This window comes from Theropithecus gelada, chromosome 18 (genome assembly GCF_003255815.1).
Source record: "Theropithecus gelada isolate Dixy chromosome 18, Tgel_1.0, whole genome shotgun sequence".
Classification (NCBI taxonomy): Eukaryota; Metazoa; Chordata; class Mammalia; order Primates; family Cercopithecidae; genus Theropithecus; species Theropithecus gelada.
Window position 1 is genome coordinate 49,642,257 of NC_037686.1, and position 22,293 is coordinate 49,664,549.

A 22,293-nucleotide genomic window follows, 5' to 3' on the forward strand; every position below is an offset into this window, starting at 1 on the left:
TACTGTTCAATCTTAGAGTATTAGAGTAAAATGCTAAAGTGTTTCTTATTATTGTCTCTGACCTCTACCCCATTTCTATGCCTACTACCTTATGGCTCTTCACAGGCTAGTCCAGGGCCTGTTAATATTCTTTTTTTTTTTTGAGACAGAGTCTTGCTCTGTCGCCCAGGCTGGAGTGCAGTGGCCGGATCTCAGCTCACTGCAAGCTCCGCCTCCTGGGTTCACGCCATTCTCCTGCCTCAGCCTCCTGAGTAGCTGGGACTACAGGCGCCCGCCACCTCGCCCGGCTAGTTTTTTTGTATTTTTTAGTAGAGACGTGGTTTCACCGTGTTAGCCAGGATGGTCTCGATCTCCTGACCTCGTGATCCACCTGTCTCGGCCTCCCAAAGTGCTGGGATTACAGGCTTGAGCCACCGTGCCCGGCCTGGGCCTGTTAATATTCTTTCTCATCCAAACTATAAAGCTTACAATTGTATGGGGAAAATCACATTGAATTTATATTATTTGCCATGCTCATTATTTTTGGAGGCATGTTCATTTGGATTTCCCAGCTTAATTGTAAAGCACTTAGAGAATAATTTCTGGGACACAGTGTGGTTAAAATATTATTTGTAGTTGATCCTCGAACAGTAAGGGAGTTAGGGGCACCAATCCCCCTAGCAGTCAAAAACCCACGAATAGTATTTGACTATTCCAAAAGTTAACTACTGTTAGCCCACTGTTGACCAGAAGCCTTACTGATAATGTAAACAGTCAATTAACACATATTTTGTATGTTATATATATTATATACTGTAATCTTAAAGTAAACTAGAGAAAAGAAAATGTGAAGAAACTCATAAGGAAGTGAAAATCGATGTCCTATTCATTAAGTGCAAGTGGATCATCATAAAGGTCTTCATCCTTGTCGTCTCCACATTGAGTAGGCTGAGGGGGAGGAAGGGGAGGGGATTGGTCTTGCTGTCTCAGAGGCCCAGAGGCAGAAGAAAATCTGAGTATAAGTCGGGTCATGCATTTCAAACCCATGTTGTTCAAGGGTCAGCTGCACTATCATTACTTGAGAGCAAGGATCGTATCTTTTACTTCCTGGGCATCTGCCAACTTCTGTCTACCTTAGTTCCAAATGTACCAAATTCACAAGTCTTCAATATGTTTCTTTTTAAACATGTCATGATAGTGTTGTATTAACATCTCATGTAATGTTCAGAAACTTACAGAATTCTATTAGGCAATACCTATTGAGTTTTTATTATACTAATACTGTTTTTGCAATCAAAAGTATTTTCTGACTCACCCCCAAGAAGTTTATTTTTTTCTATAGTATTAGAAAGTGAAAAATAAACCATGGCTAGAAATGTAAAACTATATCAGTGTCAATCATATCTACAGCTTAGAAATGTTTTGTAGGTACACAGACATACGGCCCTTGCAGCAAATACCCAATCACAGCAGAATATTCACACAACAACTCTCGCACGAGCTAAAGGAGAGATTCTGAGAGTCATTGAAATTCTTATTGAAAAGATGCCCACAGATGTTGTGGATCTTCTTGTGGAGGTAAGACTATCCTGTTTTAAATGATCCATCAGCAACCTAAATTAAATATTCTAATGAAGTAATATAAATCAGCATCTTTATTTCCAGCATCTCTAAAAGAGATAAAGGGTGAGCGAGAAAGAATGAGTGTGTGTGTGTGTGTGTGTGTGTGTGTAAGAGAGAGATAACTAAAATTAATTTTTGTGCCATTTCTGGAAGACTTATTTAAATTTCCTCAAAAATCAAAATGATTTTCATGTTCATTCACCATTCACTTAGAATTGGTCCATAATATGTAAAGGTCTGTAATATGTAAAGGTTATGTTACCTTTGACATCTTTCATTATAAATAAAATATATAATATGTTGAATAAAGCTACCTATTATGTACATAAATATGAATTGACTTTAAACAAGTCTGTTGTCTTTATTTTATTGCACTATCCTTTAAATTTCTTTTCACAGATAAGAGAAAGGATAGACTGAAATATACACATGGCTTAAATTGCTTTTGTTTTTATTTTAAATACTAAAATAAAACTATATAGACTTTTTATGGGCAAATGAGGCCTAAGTTAACCATTTACATTTTGGAAAATTAAGCATTTGAAATTAATTTTAAATCTGTTCTTTTCTGTCAAAGGTTATGGATATCATTATGTACTGCCTTGAAGGATCTTTAGTTAAAAAGAAAGGTCTTCAAGAATGTTTCCCAGCCATCTGCAGGTAAAGAAGTCTTCAAGAGCATGCAAAATAAATAATTTTCAGTAACAAATAATTTTAAAAATTTTTGGCATGGTGTTAGTAGTCTTGGTCAATTAGAAATCCAGTTATTTATTAATGTCTGCTTACTTTCTAAAACAATATGGGCAGGTTATAGTTAAAAACAAAAATATAGTAGAGTTAGCTATTTGAAATTGGGTGTTGAAGATATTTTGCTCAAACCTTAGAAAAATTGACTAAGAAAGAACATTCATTGAATGTGTCTGTATTCTTATATTCATTACTCTAATTATTATTTACGTTACAAAATTGAGTTAGGGAGCTTCTGGCTTTGGAAAGAAAATGTTCTTTTCTGCCAGCAGACATCTTTGTGCCACGCTTTCACCAATAAAGTTTATTTTTAATACAAAGGCTAGTCTTTGCACTACTTTCTCTTAAGTATAGGTGTTTTCCTTATGAGAAAGCAGGAAAAGAAGCCAAGAAAAGTTAAAACTTTTATAAACAATGTTGCGTTTGCTAAGTGTAACTTTCTGAATTATATATGTCCATAATTTAATAATTATAGAGCATATAATTATTATAGCATGAAGGGGTATTTTTAGAGCCAAAGTGTAGTAACATTATGTTTATTTTTCTTTCAAAGCTGTTTTAAGCTTGGTTCTCAAAATGCTTATAGATTGAGGTACATCTTGTTAAAAAATGTTTTATCTCCATGCAATCGATAGAAATAGTATTTAAATCTTTTGAAGATAATTGTTTTTGCAGAAAACAGAACAACCAGTTATTCATAGTTATATAACATTTTTCTTTTTTTTTTTTTTTTTTTTTTTTGAGACGGAGTCTCGCTCTGTCGCCCAGGCTGGAATGCAGTGGCCGGATCTCAGCTCACTGCAAGCTCCGCCTCCCGGGTTTACGCCATTCTCCTGCCTCAGCCTCCTGAGTAGCTGGGACTACAGGCGCCCGCCACCTTGCCCGGCTAGTTTTTTGTATTTTTTAGTAGAGACGGGGTTCCACGGGGTTAGCCAGGATGGTCTCGATCTGCTGACCTCGTGATCCGCCCGTCTCGGCCTCCCAAAGTGCTGGGATTACAGGCTTGAGCCACCGCGCCCGGCCACATTTTTCTTTTTAAGACAAGTTCAGTGATATCCTATTTTTGCTCATTGTTATGAATACATTGTAGTAGAAAGCTTCATTTTGGACTACAGCTTTCCTGAGAGCAATGGCATTACCTGCTATGCAAATTTATTTAAGCATGTGATTGTACTCTATGAGCCTTCGCATATCTTTTTCTGTATTTATGGTAGACCTTGTAGCCTGGTCTCTTCATTTTGCAGTTTCTGATTCATGCATCCAAAACTTTAAAAACATAAACACAAAGTAAAAAAAAAAATTATACTATAGCATACATGTCTACAGATGCATATTTTCTTGTGATGGGGTTTGGCAAATTAGAATACAACCGTGTTTTAAACATTATGCCGTGTGTTTGGTTTATGGTCTTCTTTTTAAGAATTGTGTATATTAAATCCTATACACAATTAACTGATTTTAAGAATACAAGTAGTTGTTATTTTCCCAGTTGACTGTTTTCTATGGGAATGTCTAAGTGAAAATGCACTTTCGCCTGTCGCTTCCTGGAGGTGATGAGGAAGCGGTTTTACTGGGGCTTATTTTACTGAATGTTAATGGTGCTCCTTGCAGCCCCAGCCTCTGGCATGTAAAGAAGCTTCCTGGAGGTAACATGAAAGTGTTCAATGTTTAAAGGATCTGTTTTTCCCCTCTGCTGGAAGCCTGCCTCCTCCACAAGCCAGATCCTCAGTCCCTAAAACCACCTTAGTCTGCTGCATATCCACTTTCGTTTCCTATTATGTGGTCACTGAAGAGTCAGGGTTCTGCTAGAATGCTAAGGAGGCACGTGTCTTAACTGAAGGCTCAGTATAAATTTTTTCTGATTTGGCAGAAAGCAGCTGTATTTTGTTTATCAATTTAATAACATTTATTGAACACCTACTGTGTATCAAGTACTAACCAGGCCCTGGGGAAACAATGATGAATAAGATGATTTCCTCAGGGGGCACAGGGGAGGTAATTATACAGACAGATGATTCCAGCTTCTGTGTCCTATGCTGGAGTAGAATTACATACCAGGGACTGAGGTAGGCAATAAATGGAGTGCTTAATTCTGGGTATGAAAGTCTGAGAAAGTTTCACAAAGGAGAAGGCATAATAACAGTAATAATACCTGTGAAAATGCTTTAGTAAAAGTGTCTGCCAAATGGAGAGAGGGATTTTCCCTCTGAGGGAGTTGTGGTGATGGAAAAGTGGTGGTGGATTCTGGAAGCTTCACAGAAGAGTTGATGGGGTGGGCTTTGCAGGATAATTAGGGGTGTGTCATCTTGAATTGCAGAGGGAACCAGACTGGCAAATGTTTGACGGCACAGAAGCGTACAGCAAGTGTGGTAAATGCTGTGTAGTAGAGTGGCTAGAACGTAGGTTGAGGATGGGAGTCTAGTATAGTGCCTGAGTATAGAGAGGGCTTTGAATTTCATAGGAAGGAGTGTGACTATTACAGCAGGGCCTTGAATAATGTCATTTCATTCAACATCATTTCATCATAATGTTGAAGAGAAAAAAGTAATTCTCAGCTAGGGTCACTGTCTGTGTGGCCTTTATACTTTCTCCCCAGGTCCATGTGGGTTTTCTGTGGGTACTCTGGTTTTCTTCCACATCCCAAAGATGTGCCCATTAGGTGAACTAGCATTTCTAACTGGTCCCCATCTGAGTGAGAGTGTGTGGCGTGCGCACCCGCACTCTGTCATGGGATGGCATCCTATCCAGGGCTGGTTCTGCCTAGTGCCCTGAGTTGCTGGGAGAGACTCCAGCCACCCGTGACCCTGAACTAGAGTAAGTGAGTAAGTAATGATCTTACTTGTTTTTGTCGTGGGCAGGTGGAGTTCTTTCCCTGCTTTGTATCAGTTGCAAAGCAGGAAAAAGTCAAGCAGGCTTTATTCCTGGCCAGGCCTGGAGAAGGAAAGAACTCTTGGTCTACAGATGCCCTCTCCCTGAAAAATAGAAGGCGTGGTGCGTTTAAGAACCGGGTATGGAGAGGGAAAGGGATGTTAGCATGCGCAGGGTGGGACTCCAGATGCACAGGCTCAGTGCATAAACATACGTCTTCATGCAACCCGTGATACAAATGGCGAGGTGTTCTTTTGGGGGAGGGAATTTTAGTATTATAATGATAACATTAAGGATCTAAAGGCAACTAGGGGTCACTTGTTCCAGTTTGCACCAGTTGGGGATCTTATCTCCCTCTGGTATCTGGTCAGGAATGGAGAAGCTCTGGTGCTACTGGACTGTCTGGTTTCTTTATGCAGCTGTGCCTACAAATAAAGGTCATAATTAAAGAAAAACGGCAAGAAAAAGAACTTTTCCAATTATTTCATCAGGATGGTCCTGGTAACATTTTTATTAATCTTTCTTAAATATTTGTAGAGCTCAACTTCATTTCAGTGTTTAATATTGGAAGTGTTTTGGGTCTTTCTGAGTTTGGTGATGTTTTTGTGACCAGAAATGTGCCATAGAAACTTAACTCTTAAATATCAATTAGCCTATGGTACAGTTGGTTTCATTATAGGTCAGTTTTCAAGAACATACTAAATCCTCACATTAAGTGAGGACTTACTGTGTTTGATAGACAATAGAAAGTCAGAAAAGGTTAAGCAAAAATGTGTAATTCTTCTACCAGAACATAGTTGATAAGACATAATTTTATGAAACTTCAGATTTATAACAAAGTTATTAAGTTATGTAGATATTATTAAGATTGTGAAAATAAAGTCCACATAGGCCCATTTATTTGTGAGTCAGCACATAAACATAGAAGAATGATTAACAATATAAGCTTGTAGCTTATGCTAAATGTGAGTTGCAATAGATGATAAATTATAGAGGACTTCAGAGAACGCTAAGCTTGCATGGGTCCTCAGAAGTTTTACAGGTCAATGCCACTCCATCTATTGGCTGATTTTTACTAGGTTAATATATGAACAACAAAGATAACATATCAGTAGGAGTTAAAATTATTTTATTGAATATCTGCCATGTCTGTACCATTGGATTCTACTAGGTGCCTTACAGCACTTTTGAGTCTTCTGTATACAAAATGCCTTTCATGAAATAGGAAACTCCAAAGTCAATGGCATGAGTATCTGTGGTTCAGATATGTGATGTTTGTTTTTAAAATCTTTATATAGTTTTGTTTTCTTTTTCTTTTTATTTCCTTCCTTTTACCCTTTTTAAAATGTTCTCTGGGTTTTGTCTTAGACTAACCTCTTTAATGCTGCCTTATGCCAGTATTCGGCTGCTGTGGTTGACAGATCACAAAATGGTGTGAAACTTCATTAGTGTTCTTCGTAAATGAAATATTTATGGATGCATCCAGAAAAGTGCTTATGATTTGGGTATTCACACAGTATTATTTTTTTGTGGATCTCTCTAATAATAATGTGAAAATCTAAAATGTATACAAAATATTAGCTAATATATATTTCAAAGTAATATATAAGTAAAAAACTACCAGATGACATTATTGCTTTCATATCTGTAAAAAAGTAATAAATAATTTTTAGTCAACATTGTAAACATGATCTTCCACACCTAAAGTTGTATTAATTTAATTAAGAGCTAATGTAGTGTCCTGAAGTCATTGAGTATTTAAAAACAGAATGTATTCTGACTGGTGGTAAACATAAAATTAACTATTCTCTGTGAGTCCAAAGATAAAATAGCATTATATATACAATGCTGAATAATCCTGAGTTTGGGTTTTATTTTGTTGTTTAGTTTTTTTCACCTTCACCAGTGGGCTTGTAGGGTTTTTTTGTTTGTTTGTTTGTTTGTTTGTGGATTTTTGTTTTTTGGATTTTTTTTGAGATGGAGTATCACTCTGTTGCCCAGGCCAGAGTGCAGTGGCGCAATCTCAGTTCACTGCAACCTCTGCCTCCTAGGTTCAAGCAGTTCTTCGCCTCAGCCTCACAAGTGGCTGGGACTTCAGGTGTGTGCCACCACACCCAGCTATTTTTTGTATTTTTTTTTATTCATTTATATATTGAATAAACTCAGAATTTCTAAGGAAATAGCTGAAGATATTCCTTCAGCCCGTGCATTCCAGAGATACACCATGAGCTTTTAAAGACTTGCCCTTAGAGCCACAGAATGCCTGCTGATGATTGTAAGTGCAGACTTTCATTAATCAGGTTTTATCTAAAGCTCAGCTGAGAAACACAGAGCACTAAGAAGCTAGTTTAGAATACATGTGGTCCATTTATTCCTCGGAATATTCTAGTTTACATCTTTAGATTGGGTGAAACCATCCAAGAGCTCCATTTTTTTCTAGGCTGTCTGTTCTCCTCCGAGTTTTCCTTGCCCACGTTCCTCTTCAGCATTAGGCCTGCCATTTGCATGGAGGCACCTTTCAAGGGAGTGCGTAAGAACGGTGGTCCTATTATCGCAGGGCTGTCATGTTGATGTCACTCGGTACATTGTTTAGTGTCCCTTCTATGAAGACTCAAGACGTTTCTTTTAAATCTAGATGACAGCTCATTTTTCTTTTCGTAAGGAACCTAGAATGTGGTTTTTGTTTGTGTTTTATTTGTTTGTTCGTTTGTTTTTCCCATATAACCAGTGTTAATTTTAAAATTTGCCTTGGTCATTAAGCAGCTCAAAGCCAAAGTCCCTGCTTATGTCTAGGAAGTTATGGCTTTTGTCTCCCTTATTCTTTCCCTCATAATCATACCTTCAGCTTTGTCTTTTTTGTCTATCTTTTTACTGTATTCTAGAAGCTTCCCTAAGTCCTTTATGTTATGTGTGTATGTGTATGTATTATGTATGTGTGTATGTACCTTAGTACATGTATGTATATGTGTATATGAAATGCATGGTTTTATTTCAAAAGCCATGAAAGTAAAAATCATTGTAAGAATATTAGCTATGATTATTTTCTAAAATAAAAAAGACCTTTTTTGTATTAACTGAAATACTTTAGATCTTCCTGGAGTCGTTTATATAGCTGTCGATATTTTTCTATAACAAATCCAGTAAAAGTTATAAAAATCACACACTATTAACTAGCTGTATTAACGTTACAGTCATAGCTTTAAATATTTCCTAATAATTCACATTTCACTTCCTGGGATATTAATAATATAGTGTCATCTACTAATAATACAAGAAAATTACTTAGATTTCAGTGCCCTTGAAAAAATGTAGCACACACATCCTTCAAAACACAGTTATACAAAATGGTTCTCCTGTCAAATTTTTTATCAGTGTAACAAATATGAGTGTATTATTATATAGGAATTAAACTGCATCCATTTTAAAGCACAAACATATTAGCCACAAGACTGCTGCAGCACTGAATTAGTTTTATGTTTATAAATAAGCAGAATAGGAAGCACAATAAGGTAACATTTAAGAAATGAATCTCTGTAGGTTCTTTCCCAGCTAGGCCTTGGCTTTGCCTTCATACGTCTCCTCAGTGATCTTCAAAAAGGCATCGTCTAGCACTCTAGATAATTATTGTTAGAGGGTTCTGAGTAATTTACATTTAATTCCTGGACTATAAATAATACAGCATCCTCAGTTAAAAATACCCTAGACGCCAAGAAAGTAGAACCGACTCCTTTCAAGGCTTGGGAGGGTAAACATCACTGAAATTTCTTCAGAATTCTTTGTTAAAATTTCGTTGCAAGTTGCCATGTCACTGAACTCAGATCCCCATGTGAAGTCCCTCACACAGAAGACCAAGCAACACGGAGTGTGCCATGCTTGACTCAGTTGGATGATGTGTCTTCCTTTGGTCACTGGATCAATGCTGACTGGTATTACACTACTCAGTGTGCTGCAGCAGCATGAAACATGAAGGCGTAGAGCAGTACTTGCGGTGTGTTCTGTACAGATGTTACTGAACCCAGAGAAAAGCACTCTAGAACCTGTACGTGTGATACGCACATGTTCCAAAAGGAATACTTGTTTTTTATTTGGCAAAATTATTCTTTACTAATGTCAGAATAGAGAGGTTTAAGCTCTTAGAAGCTACTATCAAGGCTCCATTAGAAACGAAGATAAAATACTTCTACAAATACAATGTACTTTTTAAGTTTAAGGTGATTGTATTATGATCTTGAGGTCTGGTAGTGGCATAATGCATGACAAATAAAGGATTAGGGATTTTTTAATGAAATTGTAAGTCATAAGAAATTTTAGGATTTCTTCAGAGCAAAAATTAGATATACCTCTAGATGTGATTTTTTGGTCACTTAAAACTGCGCAGTCATGCACATATAAGTAGCTTGAGGAAAGGGGCTTTTCCCTTCATTTCTTTTATAGCAACTAGTAGAGGGCTCCAACTGGCCAAAGACCATATATCCCAGCATTCCCAGATAGGTCGTTATTTCACGCACTTTTTTTGTTTTAAGTTAAGGCAGTTTATTTGATGTATAACCAAGAGTGATTTAATTTTTATGGTTTTTAAAGACTTTTCAAATAAATAAATTCACCGATTCAAAAAAAAAAAAAAACCTTTGTTGGGCTTTGTCCCAATTTTTAGTTTAAAAAATATATACCCTCAGTGTAGCCACTCAGTAACGGTGGTTGAATAATGACACTAGCTATGCCGCTTCGTGTGTTTAGTCCTTAATTTCATCCTGATAAATGGCATCAGTTCTTTTGCTTAAGCAGTGACCTTACTGCATTATTTTTATAGAATTACAAGTTGTAAAATTTTGATTCTGTAAAGGACCTTCCATTATGACTTACTACTTCCCGTCCTTCATTTTAAAAACAGGCAAACTGACAAGCTTTTTTTATGCTGACAGTCAGACCAAAGTGAAGCTCAGCTTTCCTGAACAGATCTCATATCTGCTCTGTGTTCTTAGTGTGGGGTGTGCACTGTTACACAGGCTTACACGTGTGAGGGGCACACATGGAGTTGAGCCATCTCATCAGAGGATGAGCTGACCGTTGCTGAGTTCCAAGCCCAGGCCTCTTCCTCTCTATCCTTCATCTCATTTTCTCTCACCGCCTCTTGGACCTTGCTCTTTAGATAACTTTCTCTTTTATTCTTAACTTCTCCTTCTCTGTGGCATCTCTTTTTCAGCCTGGAAGTGTATTTTGTTCTCTTGTAAAAACCCTTCCTTCTCTCTATCTTCTCCACCTACTGTCCAATCCATCCTTTCCCAGGACGAGGAGTTTACACTTCATCCAGTTTGTCACCTCTCCCACTCTCTTCATCTGCTGGAATCTGATTTTTGCCCCCACTGGTTTTCTAAACTCTCTCTCTGTCTCTCTGTTTCCCTTTGGTTACAAACAATTTTTGATTACCAAATGCTTTTCAGTCTTTAAAGTAGTGGTTCTCAAACTTTTTGGTCTCAGGATTTCATCAAAATTGAAGACCTGAGTTTTTTTTTATGAAGGTTGTATCTATATTTTCATCTTTTAAAAATTAAAACTGAGCATTTTTAAAATATTGGTTTATTTATTTAAAATCAACTCATTTTGCATTGATGTAGAAACATTTTTATGAAAAATACTTTCCAAAATGAACAAATACTGAGAAAAGTAGCATCGCTTGACATTTGTCAGATCTCTTTACTGTCTAGAAGACAGGTGGAATTTAATAGCTATGCATGTCTTTCATCTGTTGCAGTATATTATTTTGGTTGGAAGATATGGTCAGAATTTAACTGCTCACACAGATATGTAGTTGAAAAGGGAGGAATGTTTTAATGGCCTTTTCAGGTAATTTTATATCTTCTTGGACACTGCACCAAAACTCAACATGTGATTGTTTTTTAAAGGTTAGTTGCAATGTGGAATCTGCAGTCACATGAACTTTACTGTTACATTAAATCCACTAGTGTATCTTGTACTTCCAATGGGTCTTTCACCTGCCCGTGATTTTGTAACATGCCCTGGTCTTCGGAGAATGTTGGTCCACTGAGTTATGTTGGCTGTCCATATATGGTCACTTTGCATTTAACAATATTAAAATATCACATTTGCTAATATTACTGCTGATCTCCTCAAAAAAGTTAGTGTTGAGAAGCCAGATACAGGTTTCCAAAATTCTTAATTTTACTTAAAAGCTTGAACGTATCATTGGCAATAAATCTTGTCAGTTGTTTTCCTGGAACGGCTTAACTTTGTTCATTTTCAAGAAAGTATCTCTCAAATAACTGTAGTTTTTTTCTCAGTTACGCTTTCAAGTAAATGGCATTCAGTGAAAAAAGCAGCTAGTTCATTCTGCAAGTCAGTCTTAACAAGTGTTTTTCTCCAAGACAACCATGAGATTTCAGTATACAGAAGCGTTTTATGCGTACTTCCCACTTTGTCACACTGAATATTGAAACAATGTGTACTCAACGGTTGAAATTTCCTTGATTAATAACGTTTTCATCATGGATATTCTGAAGTGAAACTGTTCTGTTGTTTTGCTCACTGCCAGCATGGCAGTGAAGAACATAGCAACTGCTAAACGAGTACATGTCAGTGCCCCTGCCTTGATTCAGGTTAAAGTGTCAGCAGTTTTACCCACCATTGCTTTTGCATCATCAGTGCAAAATCAACACGATGAAAAGGCCAAATAATATCTCAGTATTTTTATGAAAATTGTTTTGATCTCGTAGACTTCTCAAAGGAAAGGCATCTGCAAACCACAGTTTGAGAACCACTGATTTAGTGAAATCCTTTGTTGCACAGAATCATGAAACGTATTTTTTTCTTTCTTAAAACTCTTTATTTTCTGCATCTCCCATATCCCACAGTGATAACCTTTCCTACGATCCAGTACCTGGAGAGAAGGTAGCCTAGATTTCAGGAAAACTAAGGCTAGGCTTCCTGTAGCTCAGTAGAAATCCTGAAACTTCTATTTATTTTAAAGGACCGTTAACTTTTCTTGGGATTCCAGTGCCACTGGTTCCAGAAGGGGACCTCCTTAAGGAACCATGGGCATTTGATGTTAAAGCACCATGATACATAATTTTTGGTAGCAAATCTGCCCATTGTTTAGAGGTCACATTATAGATGACATCCTCTTAAATGTGTCAGACTTGCATTCTTGAAGCACCATTCTCAAATTCTCTAGGCTCATTAGTCTTTTTTCTCTTCCTTTAATAAGGCCAAGCTTATTCCTACCTCAGGACTTTTGTTCTTGCTATTTCCTCTGCCTAGAAGGCACCTCCTCCAGATATTGACATAGCCTGCGTGGTCTCATCATTCAGGTCAGCCTCCTCTGACCTCCCTATGTGTAACAGCCTCCTTGCCATCACTCTCACATTATTACCCTTTTAGCTTCACAGAATTTTATAATCTGCACTCCTCTTGTTTATCTTTTTTTACTCATTAGGCCCTTAATAACAGGTAACTTCTCTGATAATTTCCTATTATAGTCCCAGCAACCTTAACTGTTGAATGATGAATGCAGAGACCCTGTGCCTGCACTGAGGATTAAAGGGGTCTGCTCCTGGAACAGAGAGCCAGGGCACACACTCCCATACCTCTTCCTAACACCCTCTTCCTCGTCTTTGTTGCCTTGGCTTTCCCTTCCCTAGTTCACAGTTACCTCTTCCCCATCCTAAATGGCATCTCATCCTGTCGATTCTAAGGTTATCTTACAGTCTCTTCTCAGCAACCCTAAGCACCTGGGTTTAGCTTGCTTTTGTTTCTTTGAAACAAAATTCTCAAAGATACAGAATATGTATAATTCCCTAAAATATGGAATATATATATGAAATCTTAAGATATAGACACACATGATGTATATATCTTAAGCTACATATATACTATATATCTGTATTATATATATCTTATTTATATGCACACTATGTGTATATACACATGCACATATACATATATACACTATGTATATAGTCTGCTTTTTCAAAGAATTAAGATTCCAAGTGAATAATTCTCAACCTATTTAATCTTAGGACCCCTTTAAACTCTTAAAAATTATGGAAGAACCCAAAGAACATTTGTTTATAGTGAGTTATAACTATCAATATTTGCCATTTTAGAAATTTAAACTGAGAAATTTTTAAATTATTTTATTTGAAAAGAACCCATTATATGTTAACATAAAAAATATTTTTATGAAAAATGATGCCAACCTCTTTGATGTCTGGCTTAACAGAAGTCAACTGGATTCTTCTATCTGCTTCCACCTGTGATATCTCAGATCATGTAAAATCTGGAAAACTCAGCTATACGTTCATGAGAAAACGAGAGTGAAAAGGGCAAATAACATCCTGGTGTCAGTGTGGACACTTGAGAAGCACTGCTCTCAGCTGTCCCTATGGGACTGCATCTGGTGAGACAGCGAATTCCAGGTGGTGGGGGCTCCTGCCTTTGCCACACCCAGCTGTGCAGTCTGGGGCACATCACTCGACTTCAGTTTCCTCCTGTAGGAAACAAGGGGCTCTTGTGCCTGCTCACCATGGCAACATTCAACTCCAAAATATTAAAAGTTTTGCATAGCAGTTACTTTTCTCATGGCTGACTTACAAATATATGATTACCAACCATTATCTTACAATAAATTCTGAAACATGTTAAAATATATACGTCTTAACATAGGGCTGTATGGATGCTGCAGCTTCTTTGATGCCTTCCTAAAAATTCTTTGAAGTAATTACTCTCAAACCTAATCCTGCACTGAGACTATTTAATGAACAAAGAACTCAATTAATATGGAAAGTAAATCACATGTTTTAAGAAAAACAAGGAGTTCCTATTTTGTTTAATGGTATTTTTGTATCTGATTAAGTTTTATGGGGAAAAAAAGTTTAAGTGGAAACCAAAGGGATAGTTTTTTTAAAAGCATGTTACCTCTCTTACATTCAGACAATGGAATATTATTCAGCAGTATTAAAAAATTAGCTGTCAAGCCATGAAAAGACATGGAGAAATGCATATTACTAAATGCATATCACTAAATGCAAGAAATCAATCTGAAAAGGCTATCTATTATATGATCTCCAGCCATATGACATCCTGGAAATGGCAAAACTATAGTCAGAAAAAGATCAGTGGTTGCCAGAGGTCAAGGGAGAAAGGATTTTCATGGTAGTGACACTATGTTATGTGATACATATGATACTCTAATGGTAGATGTATGCCATTATACATTCGTCAAAATCCATAGAATGTACAAAACCAAGAGTGAACACTAATGTAAATGATATGTAAATTTATCAGAAAGCTGCCACCCTGGTGCAGGGTATTGATAGTGGGGGAGGTCGTGTGCATGCAGACGTAGGAATAATACAGGAACTCTACTTTCTCCTCAGTTTTGCTTTGATTTTAAAACATCTCTAAAAAAATAAACTGTATTTTTTAAAAAGTATATCATCCACTCATACTTATTAAAGAGATAAAAAATCAATACAAACTTTAGTCATACTTAATAATGATATTTACAACACTATATGGTGTTTATCTTTAGAACTGAAAATAAAAATGAAAATATTTTAATTGACTGTTTTTTAACATATAAATGGCTAATCTTAGTACCCAGTTCCAAAATTAGAAAAAAGAAGCCACTCAAGAAACAGGAATCAAAAAATGGGACTTGTTCAATTTAACAAAGTAAAATATTTTTTAAGCACTTGTGTGACTTCTCTGAAAATTTCCAATTAATTCAGTAATTCATTTATCTGTGCTGTATGCCAGCCATGCTGGGCCTGTCAGGCAGTCCCTGCCCTAAAGGGCCTTAAAGTTGGCTTGGCAGAGACAGAGAAGTCAATCAGTGAGCTGTCATAAACACTATGAGAAAAGGGTGTCCAGGACACACAGAAGAGTCCCAGTGCCATGATAAGAGGGACACAAAGGAGGGAGCTGGCAGTTGTGCATAGAGGAAAGGAGAACTGGTAGTATTTTAGCAGAGCTCTCAAAGATCAGTAGATGTTTATCAGGCAGATATATCCTTCTGACTCCAAAATCTATGCTTATTTTTATATATAAAAATGACTCTCATTGAACGAAATGCTAATTAAACACTATTGTGAATTGCTGACTAATGAATCAATGATTACTTTGCAAAAATGACAGTGTGTGTTCTTTTACATTGCATATTTCATGGCTAAGAATGAAGAAATTCTCAAGCACCATGTACATAGAACTGAATAATATATGTAATGACTCAACTACCTTGGCTTTCCAGTAGATATTAAAGACATAAGTAGTAGCAAGGAAGGTACTAACTTGAAAGGATTTGGGATATAATTTTCTCTAATTTACTTAAGATGGATAAAGCACATGAGTTTTAATACTATTGATATTAAAATTTAAAGTGTTTTTGCTGGATTTAACTGATTAACTTTTAGTTGACCTTTGTCGGAAGTTATCTTAGTATTTACATAGAATAATGTGCTTTATATTAAAACACTCATTCACTTGTGTCCTCTAAGTGAAATTATTTCTTACTAACACTTGTTTCTATTAAATATAGAGAACTATGGCATACCATACAGCTGTTAAAAAGATTGAGGTAATCCATTTCTACCGACATGGAAAGATGTTAGTAAAAGAGAAATTTTAAAAGAAACTAGCAATAATACAGAAGAGTATGTAAAATAAAATCATTTTTAAAAAAGAAAACTATATGTGATGATCATTATTCATACCTATACAGGTATATATATGAAGAGAAAAAGATCTGGAAAGACACACCCCAAGCTATGACTGGTGGATACTGGGGTGATGAGAGGGGATTCTTGGTAAAGAGTTACTTTCACTTCTTAACTGTTTTTCTATAATAAATCATCTGTGTTTCTCTTTTCAATGAGTGTGTTTCTTTAAAATTGGATATATATTAGAATAACGCAAATGAAAGAAATAGTAAAAAGTATCATTGGGGAAACATTATAGCTATAACACAGATCAGATTTTAAAAATTCAAGGTAAAATAAGTATTTAAACTTTTGAACTGAATGAAAAAAACTAATCTAGACAGAACAGTTAAAAGTCTGTATTTTCAGAGATAGCTCACCTTTTCTTAAACTTGGTTATTATGTAGACAGACTGATTGATTTTGTTTTTCAACTGAAAAGCTGAATCAGCTCTGTTCACCTAAATGGGCACTTAAAATCTAGTAAGGAAATGAACACTGTCTACTTTAGAACAGTGCATGAGCTCATTTTTTAAGAAACTCCTCCAAACCTGTGGTTTGTTTTTATCCCATATGGTGATTACAATAATGGGATGTAAAGTAGCTTCAGTCCTAAATTCCAGTAAAATTCTTAGGTCCCATTTTATAGAATACATTTCATAATTAATAATTTTAGATGTTACTTCTATATTCACAAGTAGAAATCCCTCTAAAATCATTCTAGTCCAGTTTGTGTACCGTAAAATCTCCCAGACAGGTGGCTGTCTTTTAATACTAAAGTTCTTCATATTAAAACAAAAAACTAGACCTTCCAGCAGTATTCCATTTCACTGTATAACAGGAGGAATATTTAATTTTCAGCCTGTTTGAAATGCTATAGCAAAGTGTTTCCGACCAAATCCCTATTATATTAGCAAATTTAGACTGAAACTATAAAATAATTTGCAATTATTATCAGGTTTATAGTTGTAAATCATAAGTATAAATTTAAAATATTCTGAGCATCCATTTTCCTTATGTTTTAGCATGTTATTAGTTGACACTTATTTGCCATAGGAAAATAGGAAATTAACTACATCTTATGTAATCTTTCTGTAGTATATATTCAGAGATGCGGGTGGATGATGATGATGATGATGATGACGATAGCTGATAAGGTTTGCATGTACCTACCAGTGTTTACTATGTGTCAGGCACTGTTTTAGGTACTTCTGTTGCATTAACTCATTTCAACCACACAAACCATAATAAGTACTGTTATTGTTCCCATGTTCCATATTAGGACGCTGAGACATAGACAAGTTAAGGAACTCACTCACGGTTACACAATTAGTAAGTATAGATCCAGGTGATAAGGAGCCTGTTTCTCAGCCATTGTGCCTCAAACCCTAGATGTGCATGCTATTTTTCCTTGCAGGATTTCTGATGCCTGGATAGCCCAGGAAACATTTTTGATCTTGCTTTTAACACGCCAGCTGCAATGTGCTTGTGGCAAGTTTTTCAGAGGGAAACGAACTACTCAGCAGGAAATACTATTTACAGTGTGCAAAACCCTGACTGGGAAGTAGTGACTCTCAAATGGAATTCTGCAGTGTCTATCACCATCCCAGAATCAGAGATACTTCATTTGGTTTTTTGAACTAGTGCTCTCCACAGGAATGATGCATTTCTGGAAAACATTTCCCCACCCTCCACCATTCATAGCCCCCAAAACTAACAACACAGCTCACCCTGAGCTGATGCCTTCACCAAAGCCACTTTGATGTCTGTGAACCTTTCAAACATATTAGCAGCATGGCAGCCTGAAATTCTGGAGGGTGTGTACAAACATGTTCTAGAAAGTGCCTCTTCCTGAACAAAACTGTCCCCCTTGATTGTGACTGCGGCATCTGTGAGGGCTGTTGACCAATTCTCTGAGGACCTCCTCTTGAATCTTTTAGACTGAGCTCCTCAAGTTTGTGGCCCTGAAAGAGCTCTTTGGCATCTTGTCCTGTCTAGCCAAGGAGGTTGAGGTAGTTAGTTGTCACTGATACCTTCTTGGGGTCAAAGTGACACGTACGTTGCTCCACTGTAGAAGTCCTGTTGCTGTTTCCTGCAGAAGTAGCTTGACTGTGTTGTGTAATCAAATCTTTCCTGTGGTTTCCTGGGGATACCTCATAGGTATTTCCTTTCCCATCCAGTATGCATGATGAAAAAAGGGATGCAACATGCAGTTGATTCGATTTTAAATAATTTTTCTTTACATTAAGAATGTAACCTACATGCATATCCTGCAGACTGTAACCAAGTGGATCAATCTAAAAAGTCACTTTGTGTAAAGTAAACCAAATATGTGCTACTTTTTTCCCTCTTATTGGCAAAAAAAGTATGAAGTTTGCTAATACTAATTAGGAACATTCTTTCAGTGAAAAGTGAAGGCAATTTTGCATTGTCTACTAAAATTTAAAATGTACATATGCTTTGACACAGCTTTGGTGTCTCTATCCTACAAAAATACCTAGGTGTATACAAGGATCTGCATTCAGTATAACCTAAGTTCCCATCAGAAAAAGAATGGTTAAATAATGTAGTGCACATACGCAGAACTACAGTGCAGAGGTGAGCGAGAATGACATGAGATCCATGTGTGCTGACATGAGAGGACCATCCCATGAAGAAAACAAAGTTGCGGAAAAGTATGTGTAGTATGTACATCACTTGTATTAAAGGTTAAAGAATAGACTATACTTTCAGTGATCATTTCTATATTTGGTTACTAGAGAAATTGCTCTGAACGTGTAGGCAGCAGAAACCACAAAGAGGAGGCGCAGCATCCTCCCCTGAGCGTGTTGCTTCCCTGCAACTGCCCTTTGCCATTGATGATAGTTCTTCTCTTCTTCTGCGAGAGTAAGAGGGACAGGACGCAGTCTGAATGGTAAAAAATAAAAAAATAAAAAAATAAAAAAAAGAAAGAAAAGCTCTTGGAAGATCCAGATCCAGTAAATAGTTAAGAGTAGTTACTGTTAGTGGGTGTGAACCATTTTCAATCATGTTAAGAATTCCTAAAAACAACTGGATAAGAATTGTTCATAATACCTCAGCTACTTTTGAAAATACATGTACAGATGCTTAGGACAGTGCCTGATACATAATACTCAGTACATGTTAGCTGCACATAGTAGTCGTTGTGGTATTATTTTTGGGGAAAAAAGATAGTTGTATTCCCTGTATTCTCTTTTGTGTACGCTTAGATTTAAGATGGTTTCATGTGAAGCTGGAGGTTAATCTTGGATTAATTGAAGTGTTTCTTGTTGCATTCTAATGTTCAGGGAAGTGATATCCAGCAGTAACTTCACATCCTGAGATCATTGCAAATTACCAAAGTCATAAAGTGTTTTTACAGGTTTCCATCTTTTTCCCAAGTCCTAATTCTGCTGAGAGTTGCATGTTTTCTATTTCTTTTTTCAAATTAACTTTTAAATTTCACACATTTTCTCTTATTTGCAGACCATTTTTTATAAAGACTAAAAGTTCATCAATTCAAGGGAAAGTATAAATAGGGAGTGCCAAAGTTATTTAGAAACTCAGGTACTGAGTGTTTGGCAAACTCTCAAGCAACATGGTGTGCTTCCAAGTGATTTGCTGTGCCAGAGTAGACTCAGTTCATTTTTGTGTTTCAAACTCAAACCATCCCTCTCCGTGTTTGTACACCCCACTGTGAGTTGCTCCTCAATAGTTGAAGTCACAAATACATCTTGGCAGAACTGGATTGTATCTCTCCTCCCCAATAGCCTGTTGTAGTAATAGTTAATAATGATTGATGAATGATTATCTTTTAATTATGTTTTGCCCTATTTCAATAATGGCATCAAAGTGATACCATTTTTATTGAAATTTTTGTGTGCTAATATAAATCTTTGGCAAATTCTTAGAGTCATTTTTTTCCCGGACAACATTTATATTGAAAATATATTTTATTGTGCATATTACTATTTAGACTATTTGTATTTACCTTTTTGAATTTCAGTTCATGCAATCTTTTCTAATTCCCTAATATATAATTACATCGTTTTTATTATGTAACTGTCAGTCTCATGCTAAGGTACCCAGACTCCAGAAGCCTTTACAGATAACTTCTTGTAAATCTATAATTGTTTTTCTCAATTGAAAATATATTTCTAAAAGGGTCATGGGAGAGCCCATTTCCTGATTTCTGCCATTTTTGGACAGTTTTTGTTTCCTTTGTTGTTCATCTCAATTATTATTTTAGACCCTATAAAATACTCATTGGTCATAAAAATCCGTATTTAACATAGATTGTACACTGGTGACTGAAGGGTAAGTGTAATGTTTCAAACTTCACTTACTGTTGCATCCTACTTACTTGGACCATATTTATGTATTCATGCAAAACACGAAGTCCCAGATGGAGGATAAAAAGCAATAAATAAAAATTATTGTTTAATATCTCAATGGTGATGGGCATAATAAAGAAAAAGTAGGATATTGAGTTAGAAGTAATGGGTAAAGGGCTGTGGCATTAAACAGGGTGGCCCATAAAAGCCTCCTTTGTCAAGATAACTTTGGAACAGAGATGTAAATGAAGTGAGGGCATGAGCAATAGTGGTTAACAGGCTGATGAGATTTTCAAGCAGCGGGAGCAGCAACTGTCAAAACCCCAAATGGGAACCCCCTTGACATATTCAAGAAAGTGCAAGGAGATCACTGTGACTAGAGCAGCACAAACAAAGGAGAGAGGTATCAAGTCCTGAACAAGGCTGTGAACAGAAGAGAGGTGATTTATTGTTGAAAAGTTACTCTGACTGCATGTGGACAGTGATGAAAGCATGGAGATCAGTGACTTTCAACATGTTGGATGATGACCACCTCAGCTCCAGCAAGAAACGTACTTTACATCATTACCCATTTCCACTTTATTCTTCTTTCACTGACTTGAGTGGTGATGTGCTCTCTGGTTTCACTTGTAGTCCACCTAGCAGAAGAGAACTATTGTTCAAACATGAATATAAAAATGGTTCTTGCCAGGTCATGGCCAACTGCCTAAGTGACATGTTATCAACACAGTGAACTGGAGACTAAGACACCATTTCCAGAAGGCTCAGCACACAAGAACACTTACTCTGAGACCCCCAAATTTTACAGGAATTTTCATCCCTTAGGAAAATTCCGGTCATGCAGGATCCGGTCAAGATTAGAAAAGTGCAACTTTAAAAACTATAATGGACCCTTCTCTTCAATCCATTGATCCCTTCAGGGCAGAGAACAAGTAATGTGCGTCCTTTGTCTTGACAGACCCTACCTGGAGGACTGGCTCCAGGAAAGAGCAGACTAGGAGGATGGTGGGCTCTGGAAGCCTCAGCAGGGATTGGTTCACTGCAGCTGGTTCCCATGGTGAATACTTGGGAAGTGACTGTGTATATACCACTGATTTCTTCTGTTAAGAGAGCCACTGCTAAAGGAATAAAAAGTTTAACGAGAAATCCTAAGATTAAAACATGCCTTAAGACCTTCACTCCAGAATTCTTTAAGTTATTGTTTACAAGTATTAGTCCAGTAGTAAATTCCAAAGAATGAAAAATGCAGACCTGTAATATATATGGTCCTTTCAGGCAGAGTAAAGATTTGATTCCAAGAATAGATTTGATCTTTCTACCATAAATAATGGTGTTTGTAGATGATATAGAAGGATGAGTTTGATATCCAGAGCATAGAAAATGGGCAATGTAACAAAACCTCTTCAGATTCTAGTTTCACTAAGTAAGATTTTGTCAACACAAGTATATTTTACTAATGTATTGTTTTGAAGAGGGTTATTTTGGGGGTAATTATTTTCAGTTTTGCAAAAAGGTGTTGGCAATATAGTTGTTAAATTTGTGCAAATAATAGGTAAAGCAAAATACCACTGCAAATTATATTTTCCTATGTGTATTAACCTGCATAGAATAAATACTTGCTAAAACATTTGTTAGATATTATATTCTGTGTACCATAATAGGACATAAATTATTCATGACTATATGTGTATAGATATAGATGTCAATATATGCACAGATATAGATACAGTGATGCCCAATACTTAGACCACTGTAATTATCGAGTAACAAAACGGTAAATGTTTTTTAAACTCTTCTAAATCATTTTCATTTACAAGTGTGAGAATGGTAGATTTTGAATGCTGATTCCCACTCTTTCTCTTAAGGTAGAGTGATATTCTTTGGACAAGAAAAACTTTGAGAAACTAGCTTTTTCCTAACCACTTAATAGCTGGGGAAGCTTCATATGTTTTAGGAGCTTTCTATATCCTTCCTTCTCTCAAACCAATGTACAGAGAGGACACTGCCATTCATGAGCACAGAAAATCCACC

General features: G+C 36.4%; 1 protein-coding gene and 1 pseudogene across 2 annotated transcripts in view; both read left to right on the forward strand.

Moving 5' to 3' along the window:
* Positions 1-22,293, forward strand: part of WDR7 (WD repeat domain 7) — a 388,356-nt gene that overhangs the window by 296,038 nt on the left and 70,025 nt on the right. For both annotated transcript variants that reach the window (XM_025365405.1, XM_025365406.1), the window contains 2 exons: positions 1,408-1,557; positions 2,180-2,262. In XM_025365405.1, the coding sequence (XP_025221190.1) occupies positions 1,408-1,557; positions 2,180-2,262 (233 nt within the window). The remainder of the gene's footprint in view (positions 1-1,407; positions 1,558-2,179; positions 2,263-22,293) is intronic.
* On the forward strand, positions 18,646-18,844 carry LOC112611786 (annotated as a pseudogene).